At 43.9% G+C, this 19,073-nt stretch overlaps 2 protein-coding genes across 9 annotated transcripts in view; one reads left to right on the plus strand and one right to left on the minus strand.

Moving 5' to 3' along the window:
- Positions 1 to 644: 644 nt before the first annotated feature.
- pbdc1 (polysaccharide biosynthesis domain containing 1) lies at positions 645 to 13,647 on the minus strand. The gene is made up of 6 exons (XM_037752660.1): positions 13,525 to 13,647; positions 4,117 to 4,182; positions 3,382 to 3,441; positions 1,487 to 1,627; positions 1,237 to 1,348; positions 645 to 1,072 (listed from the first exon to the last, which is right to left on the minus strand). Exons 1-6 carry the CDS (start codon positions 13,549 to 13,551, stop codon positions 981 to 983), a joined length of 498 nt encoding a protein of 165 aa, XP_037608588.1. The 5' UTR covers positions 13,552 to 13,647; the 3' UTR covers positions 645 to 980.
- A 1,880-nt stretch (positions 13,648 to 15,527) lies between these two features.
- The window catches only part of dmtn (dematin actin binding protein), a 20,232-nt gene continuing 16,686 nt past the window's right edge, over positions 15,528 to 19,073 (plus strand). For 4 of the 8 annotated variants that reach the window (XM_037752651.1, XM_037752655.1, XM_037752656.1 and 1 more), the window contains exon 1: positions 15,529 to 15,687. The gene's annotated coding sequence lies outside the window, so the exon portion shown is untranslated. Of the gene's footprint in view, positions 15,688 to 19,073 lie in introns of all 8 variants that reach the window. The other 4 variants (XM_037752653.1, XM_037752658.1, XM_037752654.1 and 1 more) reach the window with 2 other exon arrangements.

Below are 19,073 nucleotides of genomic sequence, written 5' to 3' on the forward strand. Positions count from 1 at the left end.
TGATGAACTGCTTGATGAACTGTGATGAACTGCGTGATGAACTGTGACGACTCTGTGATGAAATGCGTGATGAACTGTGTGATGAACCGTGATGAACTGCGTGATGAACTGTGTGATGAACTGCCTGATGAGCTGTGTGATGAACTGTGATGAACTGCGTGATGAACTGCGTGATGAGCTGCGTGATGAACTCTGACGAACTGCGTGATGAGCTGTGTGATGAACTCTGTGATGAACTGCGTGATGAACTCTGACGAACTGCGTGATGAGCTGCATGATGAACTCTGACGAACTGTGTGATGAGCTGCGTGATGAACTGCGTGATGAACTGTGTGATGAACTGTGATGAGCTGCGTGATGAACTGTGTGATGAGCTGTGTGATGAGCTGCGTGATGAGCTGCGTGATGAGCTGCGTGATGAGCTGCGTGATGAGCTGCATGATGAACTCTGACGAACTGCGTGATGAGCTGCGTGATGAACTCTGACGAACTGTGTGATGAGCTGCGTGATGAACTGCGTGATGAGCTGCGTGATGAACTCTGACGAACTGTGTGATGAGCTGCATGATGAACTCTGACGAACTGTGTGATGAGCTGCGTGATGAACTGCGTGATGAACTGTTATGAACTCTTACAACCTTCAGTAAAATGCATGACTCTTTATTTGTGGTTTCCTTGGTTACAGGTAAACACACAACACAATAAACAACATTAATGATTGGCACAATAAAATTTTACAGTAAATATAAAAAAGCAGAAGTGAGGTTGACGGTGACGGAGGCTGTTTAACTTTAATGAACGGGCTTTAATTAGACTTAAATACATTAATGGATGTGATGTAAAATCAGAAGCTCTACCCTCAGGAGACGACAGTTTAACAGTTCATCTGTGTGTCGTGGAGGGTCGGTCCTGGTCCTGGTCCTGGTCCTGGTGGTGGGGGGCAGGGGTGGATGGGTTCTGGGTAGTGGTTCAGTCTGAGACTAGCTCTTTGGACATTTGGGCTTGAACACGGCGTTGTTGTAGCCTTCTCTGTTGCGGGCGATTTCAACAGCGAAGAACTGAGTCCTGGTGGCTGAACACAGGAAATACACATTAAATGCTTTCTGTCTCATTTCATCAATAATAACAATAATAATAATAATAATGTGATTACCACTGAGAGATATAAACTTCTTAAATAATAATAATAATAATAATAATAATAATAATGTGTTTACCACTGAGATATAAACTTACCAAATATGGTGTTATCGTCGGTGTAATCTCTCTCACAGTCCAGACGCAGCAGAGTGCCGTAGTTGAAATCTTCGATGATTCCTTCAAACTGGTTACAGAACGAACGCCACACCTGCACACAGAGAGGTCACGGTTAACAGAGGTCAGGGGTCAGGGGTCAGGGTGGTTCACATTGAACGCCCTACGCTGTCCACATCAGCCTTATCATTAAATCATCGTGGTATGATTTATTATTATTGGACAGACGGACCTCTTTGGCCTCGTCAGACTTCAGGTCGTCGGCTCTCAGCAGCTTCACATCCAGATCTTTGAAGGTTTCTCTGAAGGACGAGTAGATGTCATCGTCCAGCTTCGTCAGTTTCAGGAACTTCGGATCGACGGATGAAATGAGCTGAAGACAGAAGACAGGAGACATGAGACAGGAGACAGGAGACCACGTTAGTTCATCTTTAAATGCTACACTATATATACAGTATATATATATATATATACTGTATATATATATATATATATATACACAGTATATATAGCCGGCCACTTTATTAGGCACACCTGTGCAATTGCTTGTTAACACAAATAGCTAATCAGCCAATCACATGGCAGCAACTCAATGCATTACGTCATCTAGACGTGGTGAAGACGACTTGCTGAAGTTCAAACCGAGCATCAGAATGGGGAAGAAAGGGGATTTAAGTGACTTTGAACGTGGCATGGTTGTTGGTGCCAGACGGGCTGGTCTGAGTATTAAACTGCTGATCTACTGGGATTTTCACCACAACCATCTCTAGGGTTTACAGAGAATGGTCCCAACAAGAGAACATATCCAGTGAGCGGGGGTTGTGTGGACGGAAATGCCTTGTTGATGTCAGAGGTCAGAGGAGAATGGGCAGAGTGGTTGGAGATGATAGAAAGGCAACAGTAACTCAAACAACCACTCGTTACAACCAAGGTATGCAGAATACCATCTCTGAACGCACAACACGTCCAACCTTGAAGCAGATGAAGACCACCCGGTACTAGCAAGGTGTACCTAATAAAGTGGCCGGTGAGTGTATATATACACATAAATATTTATATATACCCAAACATATATATACACATATAAATATACACATACACACACACACACACACACACACACACACACACACACACGCACACGTCCTCAGAACCAGAAGTGTCCTCACAAAAAAGGTTGTTTGTCAATAGTTGGTCCTCAAAAGTATACCAAAACCAACACACACACACACAAAACATGGTTTATATCACATAAGGGTCCTGACTTACGTACATTCATTCCCTTATGGGGACCCTAACCTGAAACCAAGTCTGAAGCCCAACGCTGTGGGGACCTGTCCCCAAAAGGGAGTCACAGTAGGCGTTAGCGGAATCAAATAGTTCTGGGGACTGAAGTTAAATTTCATTAAAGGTTATATATATATATGTGTATATGTGTGTATATATATATGTGTATATATATATGTGTATATATATATATATATATATATATATCTTTATGTATATATGTGTGTACATATATGTATATATATATATATATACATATATATATACATACATATACACAGATATACATACACATACATATATATATACATACATATATATATACATACATATATATACACATATATGTATGTATATATATACACACATATATATGTATATATATATATACACACACATGTGTGTGTGTATATATATATATATATATATATATACACATACATATACACACATATATATATATATACATACACATATATATATATGACGTCTCTGCAGCACCACCATATTTAGTTTAATATGTTATTTATTTATATTTATTGTGATTTGATAACTATATATTTAGATTATGATCAAATTGTGATTAATTGTTCGGCTCTACCTTCAAGTCTCCTGCTCACTTTATTAATAAACCGAGAGCACAGATTAGTATGTTTTCTTCTCCTGGGCTCTGTAGTATTCACAATGTACATAAAGATATTAATTATTAGAGATATATTATTAGATGAACCTACTATATTATTCTATTGATATTTCCACTGCTTCTTCTAAACTGAACTGAATCATCCTGAGGCTGAAACAGACTTCATGTTAAATGAACGGATGAATGAGAGCTCTTACGTTGAAGTAGACTTCTGCGTGGTTGTAGGCCTTCATCGCCCACATCACTTCAAGTCGGGGCTGAAACAGACAACACGAAGGTCAAAAGGTCAAAAGGTTATTCGGTGTTGGTTGTTTTTAAAGCCCAGTGCATGCTGGGAGGAATCTCTGCACCACAACTCCTCGTTCATATGAAGCTACTCAGATCAACACATACAGGCTGGAACTGTGTTTAATCTGGAGTCTGGATTATTAGATCTAATCTAGCGGTGGGTCGGTGCCAGGAGAGGAAGAATGAAGAAGAGGAGGAGGAAGACAAATGAGAAGTACAGGACGGTCCATCATCATTAAACCAGTCTCAACCTCTCAAACTCAGACACCGAGGACAAGTCACTACTGGTGATCTTACTGCTGAGGGAAACTACCGCTTCACACTCTGACTAAGAAAGCATCAGAATAAGACTCGTTTATAAAACATGTTGTGATAAATGTTTAATATAAAGCAGAGGAAACCTGCTCTTCATCACAAGTAAGTCACACGATGGTGAGATGTATCCCTGATCACAAGTGTTTCTGTTAGTTTCACTCTTATAGGGCAGGTAGATTAAGATGTTGTGATTATATTCTCTGATTATACCTACATACTTCAATGCAGGACTTGTGACAGAGTATTTGTCCTTCACGGTGTGGTAGAAGAACTTTTACTGCAGTAAATGATGTGAATACTTGAATGATAAAAACATAAAGTTCACTTACATCGTTTCCATAATCGTCTGCTGGCAGAGACAACGCATGAGCAGCTGCTGAGGCTCCGTCCGCCCCCTGTGAACCCAAAACACACAACTGTGAGTACAACAGGAACTACTACGGGAACTACTACAGGAACTACAACCGGAATTACAACAGGAACTACAGCAGGAACTACAACAGGAACTACAACAGGAACTACAACTGTGAGTACAACCGGAACTACAACAGGAACTACAACTGGAACTACAAAAGGAACTACAACAGGAACTACTACATTAACTACTACAGGAACTACTACAGGAACTACAACAGGAACTACAACAGGAACTACAACCGTAACTACAACAGGAACTACAACCGGAACTACAAAAGGAACTACAACAGGAACTACTACATGAACTACTACAGGAACTACAACAGGAATTACTACAGGAACTACATCAGGAACTACAACAGGAACTACTACATTAACTACTACAGGAACTACAACAGGAATTACTACAGGAACTACTACAGGAATTACAACAGGAACTACTACAGGAACTACAACTGTGAGTACAACAGGAACTACAACAGGAACTACTACAGGAACTACTACAGGAACTACAACAGGAACTACAACTGTGAGTACAACCGGAACTACAACAGGAACTACAACTGGAACTACAACAGGAATTACTACATTAACTACTACAGGAACTACTACAGGAACTACAACAGGAATTACTACAGGAACTACAACAGGAACTACAACAGGAACTACTACATTAACTACTACAGGAACTACAACAGGAATTACTACAGGAACTACTACAGGAACTACTACAGGAACTACAACAGGAACTACAATTGTGAGTACAACAGGAACTACTACAGGAACTACAACAGGAACTACAACAGGAACTACAACTGTGAGTACAACAGGAACTACAACTGGAACTACAAAAGGAACTACAGGAACCACAACCGTGACTACAACAGGAACAGGAACTCGGTGTCACACTGAAACATGTCCTCCATCAGCTGATAGGAACCATGTACAGATCAGATAGTTAAATCAGAACTACATGGAGGTTCTACCGGATCTAAGAACATCATTTAAACATATTAAACTGTTTATATCCTGATACATGATGTGAGACTCTGATCCAGTAGAAACACATGACCCTAACCCTGGAACACTGTTGATCTACACCACCTACATCTACACCTCCTACATCTACACCACCTACATCTACACCTCCTACATCTACACCTCCTACATCTACACCACCTACACCTCCTACACCTACACCTCCTACATCTACACCACCTACATCTACACCACCTACATCTACACCTCCTACATCTACACCCCCTACACCTACATCTACACCTCCTACACCTACATCTACACCACCTACACCTCCTACACCACCTACATCTACACCACCTACACCTCCTACATCTACACCACCTACACCTCCTACACCTACACCTCCTACATCTACACCACCTACATCTACACCACCTACATCTACACCTCCTACATCTACACCCCCTACACCTACATCTACACCTCCTACACCTACATCTACACCACCTACACCTCCTACACCACCTACATCTACACCACCTACACCTCCTACATCTACACCTCCTACACCTACATCTACACCACCTATATCTACACCTCCTACACCTACACCACCTACACCTCCTACATCTACACCACCTACATCTACACCTCCTACATCTACACCTCCTACACCTACACCTCCTACATCTACACCACCTACATCTACACCACCTACATCTATACCTCTTACACCTACACCTCCTAAATCTACACCTCCTACACCTACACCTCCTACATCTACACATCCTACACCTACTACACCTACACCTCCTACATTTACACCTCCTACATCTACACCTTCTACACCTCCTACACCTACACCTCCACCTCCTACACCTACACCTCCTACATCTACACCTCCTACATCTACACCACCTACACCTCCTACATCTACACCTCCTACATCTACACCACCTACATCTACACCTCCTACACCTACACCACCTACATCTACACCAACTACACCTACTACACCTACACCTCCTACACCTACACCACCTACATCTACACCTCCTACATCTACAACCTCCTACATCTACACCACCTACATCTACACCTCCTACATCTACACCACCTACATCTACACAACCTACACCTCCTACATCTACACCTCCTACATCTACACCTCCTACATCTACACCACCTACATCTACACCTCCTACATCTACACCTTCTACACCTACACCACCTACATCTACACCTCCTACACCTACTACACCTACACCTCCTGCATCTACAACTCCTACATCTACACCTCCTACACCTACACCTCCTACATCTACACCACCTACATCTACACCTCCTACATCTACACCTCCTACATCTACACCACCTACACCTCCTACATCTACACCTACACCTCCTACATCTACACCACCTACACCTCCTACATCTACACCTCCTACATCTACACCACTACATCTACACCTCCTACATCTACACCCCCTACATCTACACCTCCTACACCTCCTACATCTACACCACCTACACCTCCTACATCTACACCTCCTACACCTCCTACATCTACACCACCTACACCTCCTACATCTACACCTCCTACATCTACACCACCTACATCTACACCTCCTACATCGACACCCCCTACATCTACACCTCCTACACCTCCTACATCTACACCTCCTACATCTACACCTCCTACACCTCCTACATCTACACCTCCTACATCCACCTCCTACATCTACACCTCCTACACCTACACCTCCTACATCTACACCTCCTACACCTCCTACATCTACACCACCTACACCTCCTACATCTACACCTCCTACACCTACACCACCTACATCTACACCACCTACACCTACGCCACCTACATCTACACCTCCTACATCTACACCACCTACACCTACACCTCCTACATCTACACCTCCTACATCTACACCACCTACACCTCCTACATCTACACCTCCCACATCTACACCACCTACATCTACACCTCCTACATCTACACCTCCTACACCTACACCTCCTACATCTACACCACCTACATCTACACCTCCTACATCTACACCACCTACACCTACACCTCCTACATCTACACCGCCTACATCTACACCACCTACACCTACACCTCCTACATCTACACCTCCTACATCTACACCTCCTACATCTACACCACCTACATCTACACCACCTACACCTCCTACATCTACACCTCCTACACCTCCTACATCTACACCTCCTACACCTACACCTCCTACATCCACCTCCTACATCTACACCTCCTACACCTACACCTCCTACATCTACACCTCCTACATCTACACCACCTACATCTACACCTCCTACATCTACACCTCCTACATCTACACCACCTACACCTCCTACATCTACACCTCCTACATCTACACCACCTACATCTACACCTCCTACATCTACACCACCTACACCTCCTACATCTACACCACCTACATCTACACCTCCTACATCTACACCTCCTACACCTCCTACATCTACACCTCCTACATCTACACGCACACTACAACTACCTACATCTAACACCACCTACATCTAAACCTCCTACATCTACACCATCCTACATCTACACCTCCTACATCTACACCACCTACATCTACACCTCCTACATCTACACCTCCTACATCTACACCACCTACACCTACACCTCCTACATCTACACCACCTACATCTACACCTCCTACATCTACACCACCTACACCTACACCTCCTACATCTAGCCACCTACATCTACACCTCCTACATCTACACCTCCTACATCTACACCACCTACATCTACACCTCCTACATCTACACCACCTACATCTACACCTCCTACATCTACACCACCTACACCTACACCTCCTACATCTACACCAACTACATCTACACCTCCTACATCTACACCAACTACACCTACACCTCCTACATCTACACCCACATACAGTCTACACCCTACATCTACACCACCGTACACCTACACTCCTTACATCTACACCAACTACCTCCTACATCTAACACACCTACAGCTACACCTCCTACATCTACACCACACCTACACCTCCTACATCTACACCTCCTACAATCTACACCACCTACACCTCCTACATCCTACACCTCCTACACTAACACCTCCTAAATCTACAACACTCCTACATCTACATCTACACCACCTACTCTACACCTCCGACACCTACACCTCCTACATCCTACACCTCCTACATCTACACCTCCTACATACCTACACCTCCTACATCTACACACCTACACCTCCTACATCTACACCTCCACATCTACACCAACTAACACCTCCTACATCTACACCTCCTACACCTACTACACCTACACCTCCTACATCTACACCCCCCTACATCTACACCACCTACATCTACACCTCCTACATCTACACCACCTACATCTACAACTCCTACTCTACACCCACTACAATCTACACCTCCTACACCTACACCTCCTACATCTACACCTCCTACACCTCCTACATCTACACCACCTACACCTCCTACATCTACACCTCCTACATCTACACCACCTACACCTCCTACATCTACACCTCCTACATCTACACCCCCTACATCTACACCTCCTACCCTCCTACAATCTACAACACCACCTACCATCTACACCCCCTACATCTACACCACCTACATCTACACCTCCTACATCTACACCTCCTACATCTACACCCCCTACATCTACACCACCTACACCTCCTACATCTACACACCCCTACTCTACACCTCTACACCTCCTACATCTACAACCTACCTACATCTACACCCCCTACATCTCACCACCTACATCTACACCTCCTACATCTACACCAACTACATCTACACCTCCTACATCTACACCACCTACATCTACACCTCCTACACCTACACCTCCTACACCTCCTACACCTACACCTCCTACATCTACACCATCCTACACTCCTACAATCTACACCTCCTACATCCTACACCACCTACACCTCCTACATCTACACCTCCTACATCTACACCCCTACATCTACACCTCCTACACACTCCTACATCTACACCACCTACATCTACACCCCCTACATCTACACCCCCTACATCTACACCTCCTACATCTACACCTCCTACATCTACACCACCTACATCTACACCTCCTACATCTACACCACCTACACCTCCTACATCTACACCACCTACATCTACACCTCCTACATCTACACCTCCTACACCTACACCTCCTACATCTACACCACCTACACCTCCTACATCTACACCTCCTACACCTACACCTCCTACATCTACACCTCCTACATCTACACCACCTACATCTACACCACCTACATCTACACCTCCTACACCTACACCTCCTACACCTACACCTCCTACATCTACACCTCCTACACCTACACCTCCTACATTTACACCACCTACACCTCCTACATCTACACCTCCTACATCTACACCACCTACACCTCCTACATCTACACCTCCTACATCTACAACCCCTACATCTACACCTCCTACACCTCCTACATCTACACCACCTACATCTACACCTCCTACATCTACACCCCCTACATCTACACACCTACATCTACACCTCCTACATCTACACCACCTACATCTACACCTCCTACATCTACACCACCTACATCTACACCTCCTACATCTACACCACCTACACCTCCTACATCTACACCACCTACATCTACACCTCCTACATCTACACCACCTACACCTCCTACATCTACACCTCCTACACCTCCTACATACACCTCCTACATCCACCTCCTACATCTACACCACCTACACCTACACCTCCTACATCTACACCACCTACATCTACACCTCCTACATCTACACCACCTACATCTACACCTCCTACATCTACACCCCTACATCTACACCACCTACATCTACACCTCCTACATCTACACCACCTACATCTACACCTCCTACATCTACACCACCTACATCTACAACCTCCTACATCTACACCACCTACACCTCCTACATCTACACCACCTACATCTACACCTCCTACATCTACACCAACTACATCTACACCTCCTACATCTACACCTCCTACACCTCCTACATCCACCTCCTACATCTACACCACCTACACCTACACCTCCTACATCTACACCACCTACATCTACACCTCCTACATCTACACCACCTACACCTCCTACATCTACACCACCTACATCTACAACCTCCTACATCTACACCACCTACACCTACACCTCCTACATCTACACCACCTACACCTACACCTCCTACATCTACACAACCTACATCTACACCACCTACATCTACACCTCCTACATCTACACCAACTACATCTACACCTCCTACATCTACACCACCTACATCTACACCTCCTACATCTACACCACCTACACCTACACCTCCTACATCTACACCAACTACACCTCCTACATCTACACCACCTACATCTACACCTCCTACATCTACACCACCTACACCTACACCTCCTACATCTACACCTCCTACATCTACACCACCTACACCTACACCTCCTACATCTACACCAACTACATCTACACCTCCTACATCTACACCACCTACATCTACACCTCCTACATCTACACCACCTACACCTACACCTCCTACATCTACACCACCTACACCTACACCTCCTACATCTACACCAACTACATCTACACCTCCTACATCTACACCTCCTACATCTACACCACCTACAACTACACCTCCTACATCTACACCTCCTACATCTACACCACCTACATCTACACATCCTACATCTACACCACCTACACCTACACCTCCTACATCTACACCTCCTACATCTACACCACACCTACACCTCCTACATCTACACCAACTACATCTACACCTCCTACATCTACACCACCTACATCTACACCTCCTACATCTACACCACCTACAACTACACCTCCTACATCTACACCACCTACACCTACACCTCCTACTATCTACCACCAACTACATCTACACCTCCTACATCTACACCAACTACACCTACACCTCCTACATCTACACCAACTACATCTACACCTCCTACATCTACACCTCCTACATCTACACCACCTACACCTACACCTCCTACATCTACACCACCTACATCTACACCTCCTACATCTACACCAACTACACCTACACCTCCTACATCTACACCTCCTACATCTACACCTCCTACATCTACACCACCTACACCTACACCTCCTACATCTACACCACCTACATCTACACCTCCTACATCTACACCAACTACACCTACACCTCCTACATCTACACCAACTACATCTACACCTCCTACATCTACACCACCTACACCTACACCTCCTACATCTACACCACCTACATCTACACCTCCTACATCTACACCAACTACACCTACACCTCCTACATCTACACCAACTACATCTACACCTCCTACATCTACACCTCCTACATCTACACCACCTACACCTACACCTCCTACATCTACACCACCTACATCTACACCTCCTACATCTACACCTACACCTACACCTCCTACATCTACACCAACTACATCTACACCTCCTACATCTACACCTCCTACATCTACACCACCTACACCTACACCTCCTACATCTACACCACCTACATCTACACCTCCTACATCTACACCAACTACACCTACACCTCCTACATCTACACCAACTACATCTACACCTCCTACATCTACACCTCCTACATCTACACCACCTACACCTCCTACATCTACACCACCTACATCTACACCTCCTACATCTACACCAACTACACCTACACCTCCTACATCTACACCAACTACATCTACACCTCCTACATCTACACCTCCTACATCTACACCAACTACACCTACACCTCCTACATCTACACCAACTACACCTACACCTCCTACATCTACACCTCCTACATCTACACCACCTACACCTACACCTCCCTACATCTACACCAACTACATCTACACCTCCTACATCTACACCTCCTACATCTACACCACCTACACCTACACCTCCTACATCTACACCACCTACATCTACACCTCCTACATCTACACCAACTACACCTACACCTCCTACATCTACACCACCTACATCTACACCTCCTACATCTACACCAACTACACCTACACCTCCTACATCTACACCAACTACATCTACACCTCCTACATCTACACCAACTACATCTACACCTCCTACATCTACACCAACTACACCTACACCTCCTACATCTACACCACCTACATCTACACCTCCTACATCTACACCAACTACACCTACACCTCCTACATCTACACCACCTACATCTACACCAACTACACCTACACCTCCTACATCTACACCAACTACATCTACACCTCCTACATCTACACCTCCTACATCTACACCACCTACACCTACACCTCCTACATCTACACCACCTACATCTACACCTCCTACATCTACACCAACTACACCTACACCTCCTACATCTACACCAACTACATCTACACCTCCTACATCTACACCTCCTACATCTACACCACCTACACCTACACCTCCTACATCTACACCAACTACACCTACACCTCCTACATCTACACCTCCTACATCTACACCACCTACACCTACACCTCCTACATCTACACCAACTACATCTACACCTCCTACATCTACACCTCCTACATCTACACCACCTACACCTACACCTCCTACATCTACACCACCTACATCTACACCTCCTACATCTACACCAACTACACCTACACCTCCTACATCTACACCACCTACATCTACACCTCCTACATCTACACCAACTACACCTACACCTCCTACATCTACACCAACTACATCTACACCTCCTACATCTACACCAACTACATCTACACCTCCTACATCTACACCAACTACACCTACACCTCCTACATCTACACCACCTACATCTACACCTCCTACATCTACACCAACTACACCTACACCTCCTACATCTACACCACCTACATCTACACCAACTACACCTACACCTCCTACATCTACACCACCTACATCTACACCCCCTCTGATCACCTGGTTCTGGTTCTACACGTGGTTAGCCAGTAGTTCTCCTGCTTCCTTTAACCTTTAATCTAGTTTCCTCCTCAGACTCGTTGCAGAGTGTCTAGTGCAGCAGGTTTACTAGATAACCCTCCTGACAGAGAGGTTAGTGAGAGGTTAGTGAGAGGTTAGTGAGAGGTTAGTGAGAGGTTAGTGAGAGGTTAGTGAGAGGTTAGTGAGAGGTTAGTGAGAGGTTAACAGAGAGAGTTATTAGAGTTTAGATTCCTACCAGCGACATCAGGCCGTTATCCGCCATTTCTCTCAACCAAAGATCGTCTCTACAGGTCAGATGAATCACTACTACCTCCTCTTTCTGTGCGCATGCGCTCTGTCCTTCAAAGTGCTTCAATATAAACGCAGAGATGATAGAACACAAATATTAAGACATTATAATATATTAATATCTTATATGACGTGTGATCTGTCTGTAGATCTTGACCTGACGGCTCATTACAGGAACAAACCATCTCATGCAGATTATGTTCGAACAGAGTGAACCATCCTGTTTGTTTTTCCTACTCTCTGTGCTCCTCTATGACGCTTCGGTGACGTCAAATGTTTTAAAGGGCCAGTGTCACATTTAAAGGAGAATACTACACAATAAATATAAATACAGTTTATCCAACAAATCTATATCTCTCCAAATCCTTAGATATTGAAAACAAATTAATTTATTAATTTATTTATTTTATCATTGTATACATTCAATTACTTTTTGGACTCTATTGAGTAAAAATAATCATAATATTACAATTTTGTGTAAAAATGTAATTATACATTTTTTAAAATAATAAATATAATATTGAATTCTTTGTAAACGTATTGATCATATATAATAATATATAATATATATCAATGCAAAATAATATTTTATATAAGAATTTAGGGAATAAATGAACATGTGTAAACCCTATGTAAAGGTAAATAAATAAAACTCTCAAACTGTACGCTGAACTAATGAACTAATAATAAAATAATCTATGTTCTTTTTATTATATATTATTGAAGTGTATTTATCCCAATTGAATTCATTATTATTATTTATATTGTTGTTTCTCTGTAGCATTATGTTGAGTAGCTGTCTGCAATGTTTGTGTATTTGAATATAAAATCAAGTCATGGTGACTTGATTTTAGTATATATTTGTAGTATATATTTGAAGCTTTAGGGGGATTAAAGTTAAAGTTAATAAAGTGTAATTACAGCATACAGAAAATATTTCTGTAAAATCTGTAGATTGCAGCGGTACAACGGAGTATCAGGGCCACAGAGGAAGAAAAACAATCTGAGATTACGAGAATAAAGTCATACAATTATTAATTAATTAATTTACAACTTTATTCTCGAAATCTCACTTGTTTTTCCTCCATGTGGCCCTGATACTCCGTCGTACAACTGAAAACCTGAAAAAAATGTACCTTGTTGAATAAAGTTTTATAAATTAATTTTTAAAAAGTCAGATTCAGCATTGTTTCAATAGTTGGGTAGAAAAAAAAACGTTTCCACTTATTTATTATTATTATTATTATAAATGTATTTATTTACTATTAATTCATTTTATTTTATTATTTATTATTCACTTATTATGTTTTAGATTTTATTGACAGCAGAAATCAATCAGTGAAACAGTCAGTGTTTATTCTGCCACCTGGTGGACAAAAGGTTAATTTCATCTTCTACAACTGGTCCGTTTCTACCTCTTTACTGGCTCCTCTTTATTTTACTTCATCTATTTGTTTAAATATTATGACTATATTCTCATAATATAACAACTTTTTTTTTCTTAAATCAACATAAATGATGTCATATTGATTTGTTGTTCAGATCAATATGACATCATCACTGCTTATTCTTCCTCTCTAACAGTCTGTAATGTTTTCATCCATTTGTCAGTTTCAGTTGTGTTGAGGTGGAACAGCCTTACAGCTTACTCACTTAACACTCCTCCTCCCTTCCTCCCCTCTTCATCCCCTCCCTCTTCCTCTTCCTCCCTCCTCCCTTCCTCCTCCCTTCCTCCCCTCTTCCTCCCTCTTCATCCCCTCCCTCTTCCTCTTCCTCCCTCCTCCCTTCCTCCTCCCTTCCTCCCCTCTTCCTCCCTCTTCATCCCTCCTCCCTTCCTCCCTTCTTCCTCCCTCCTCCCTTCCTCCCCTCTTCCTCCTCCTCCCTTCCTCCCCTCTTCCTTCCTCCTCCCTTCCTCCCCTCTTCCTCCCTCTTCATCCCCTCCCTCTCCCTCTTCCTCCCTCCTCCCTTCCTCCCCTCTTCCTCCCTCCTCCCTTCCTCCCCTCTTCCTCCCTCCTCCCTCAGAGGAGCGTCCCGTCGGTGGGTGGTTCCTCTGGCCGTGTTTCAGTCTGGTATCTTCGGTCTCTCTGGTTGATTCTTCGGCTGTTTGGAGGTAAGACCCGCTGGTTTTCACTCCGTTAGAATAAAGACTATAGAGGAGCGGCTGCCGGGTCTAACCGGGTCTAACCGGGTCTAACCGGGTCTAACCCGGGTTATTCAGGCTGTTTTCATCATGCTGCTGCAGACGCACTTGTCTCCATCCTCCCTCCTCCTCCTCTTCCTCCTCCATCAGCACCGCGGTGTTAACTGAGCTGAAGGCCTCATGAAGCATCTGAATCTGTTTCACCGTCGAAAGATCATTACAGAGCTTCTCTGATGATCCCTTATTATTAAATATATATTAAATATGAGTTAATGAGGCAGCTTATTATGATTTACTCTGTTTATTACTGACTTCTCCTCCTCCCAGTAAGCACTGATTATTATTATTATACTGTATATAGTATATATACAGACATCAGGCTTCTCCTCCCAGTAAGCACTGATTATTATTATTATACAGTATATAGTATATATATATACAGACATCAGGCTTCTCCTCCCAGTAAGCACTGATTATTATTATCATTATTATACAGTATATAGTATATATACAGACATCAGGCTCCACGTTCTACTTTCATTTTCCCATTGATTTCTTGAGTCATTGTTTGGGTCAATAATCAATAATCAATAATCAGAGGAAGGGTGGAGTCTCTAGATTCTGTTTCTGTTGACCAACAGTCTAAAAACACAGATATTAATTTAACATTGTAAGAACCAGTGAATGTTTTAAGGTGGAATCTAATAATGAATAATGTGATTAAAGCTTCAGGTTCACATGTTTAAACGTCTCGTCTTAAACTCAAAGCAGTGATTCTCAAAGTGAGGTCCGGGGACCCTCCGGGGGTCCGTGGGACTCTGTCAGGGGTCCGCATAATAATGAGCTTTATAACAGGGCTTTGTTGAATACTCCATTTGGATTGGTCGATCAACTGGCTAACGTTAGCGGGCTAGCTTGTCTGGTGACGTGTTTAGTGGGCGGAGCTTTAGAATAACTCTCTGAACACGCTAGCTAACGCTGGCTAGCTAACGTTGGCTAGCAACTATTGTTGTCTTGTTTCTTTAACAACGGCTGAATAAAATGCTAGTTTCTCTCAACATGTGCCGTCACTCTCTCTCCAGGATCACCGGTGGTAGTTGAGGAAGTTAACATGAACCAACGGGACCAGATTAGCCTCCAGCTAATGTTAGCCCACTGCTAGCGTTAGCCTCCAGCTAATGTTAGCCCACTGCTAGCGTTAGCCTCCAGCTAACACCGTGACCTCATCATGATGTCATCACTAACATGGTCTCTAAATGTTTCACACTGCTCCTTTAATAAACGCCTGAATCAATCAGTCAGTTCTAATAGATAAAGTATTTGTCTTGTTGATTAACTAATTGATTAATTGATTAATTGATTAATCTAGTTGATTATTCCTCAGAGCTCCTCTGTGGTGCCAAGAAGTGCTTTTCTTAATAAAATGTGATGTAAAAACTATATATTATTCCCATAATAATGAATTTGGTTCAGTGAATATACAATATTATAATTTATTTTTCTTTCAGTTAACCCGTCCTCCTCTCATATTCAGTCAGGTTATTAGTTAGGCATTAGATCTAAAGTGATTCATCATTAAACAAATTAAGGCAATTTGGATAATTGAAAAACTTAAAAAATGCCAAAAATGATCTTCTTCGATGTGAATATCTGCTGCTTTCCTCTGTGATATGATAGTCAAGTGAATATATATATATATATATATATATATATATATATATTGGGACAGAGGAAGACATGAGGAGCGGTAACGGGCCTTTGGTCCACTAGAGCGACCACAGTCTCTCTGAAATCAGCTCTATTGATCCTCTCTGCTCGTTCAGAGCTCTCAGTGATCGGAAGACAATCAGGACTCAGAAAGCTCTCCGACTGATGTCAGTCAGAGGATCCGTCCGTCCTCAGAGACCCTCAGAGACACTCAGACAGTTCAGTACTTCAGTAAAAGTACAAATACCACAGTCTAAAACTACTACACTAAAAGTGAAAGTGCTGCATTCAAAATGTTCGTTAAAGGGCCTGTTAGTAAGGATCCTAAATGTCTTGTTAACAGCTTCACCTGTGTCCGTTAAGTCAACTAAAATCAGCGTCCTGTTGCTGGCGCTTGTGCTCGCTCTACATAGACATGAAGGAGCATCGCTCACAAGACACGGGAAACCTCTGTTGGTCTGGAGGAGCTGCAGCAGTTATTTCTGCACAAACGTCCACTGAACATTCACTAGATATTCTCAGAGCTAAACTAACTCTTCTGCAGTGTGGAGTGAGCAGCATGCACGTGAGAGGTGGAGAGAGAGAGAGAAGGAGCGTGGTGTGTGAGTGAAGGCAGGCAGAGGAGCAGAGGAGCAGAGGAGCAGAGGAGCAGAGGAGCAGAGGAGCAGAGGAGCAGAGGAGCAGAGGAGCAGAGACTCCGGTAGTAAAGGATCTGAATATTACTGTAGGTGTCTGACTGACATCAGGGAGTTCTATTGAGACGCTCCAGGTTACCTGAGGACACCTGAGTTCAGCTGAGGACAGAAAGATGCGGGAGATGGAGGGAAGATGGAGGAGAGATGGAGGAGAGATGGAGGGAAGATGGAGGAGAGATGGAGGGGAGATGGAGGAGAGATGGAGGGAAGATGGAGAAGAGGTGGAGGAGAGGTGGAGGAGAGATGGAGGAGAGATGGAGGGAAGATGGAGGAGAGATGGAGGGGAGATGGAGGAGAGATGGAGGGAAGATGGAGAAGAGGTGGAGGAGAGGTGGAGGAGAGATGGAGGAGAGATGGAGGGAAGATGGAGGAGATGGAGGGAGGAGGTGGAGCCTCCCTCTGTGTAGAGTGTGTCCTCTGGAGGGAGGAGTGTAACCACAGTAATAACTGTTGAGGACCGGCGGGGCGTTGGCCCGGCTGGGCCGGCTGATAAACAGACAGGGGGGGGGCGAAGCACCGGAGGAAGAGGAGGAGGAGGAGGAAGAGGAGGAGGAGGAGGAGGAGGAGGAGGAGGAGGAAGGCAGATGAAAGAGGAGACCCAACATGAAGAGTGGGGGTGCTGATAGGAAGTCAGGAGGAGGATGTTCTCCGTCCTCCGTCTCATGTTGTTTAAGGTGTCCCCCCCATCCTCCCCCAGCGTCCCCTGAGGACGCTCTGATAACAGCCAATCAGATCACAGTTTTGTTTTACACTCAGTCTGTTTGTCCCCGTCTCTCCGTCCTCTTCCAGAGGGACACGGTGTCTCCGTCCTCGTCCAGAGGGACACAGTGTCTCCGTCTTGTCCAGAGGGACACGGTGTCTCCGTCCTCGTCCAGAGGGACACAGTGTCTCCGTCTTGTCCAGAGGGACACGGTGTCTCCGTCCTCGTCCAGAGGGACACGGTGTCTCCGTCTG

This window comes from Sebastes umbrosus, chromosome 19 (assembly GCF_015220745.1).
Source record: "Sebastes umbrosus isolate fSebUmb1 chromosome 19, fSebUmb1.pri, whole genome shotgun sequence".
In the NCBI taxonomy this organism is placed as follows: Eukaryota; Metazoa; Chordata; class Actinopteri; order Perciformes; family Sebastidae; genus Sebastes; species Sebastes umbrosus.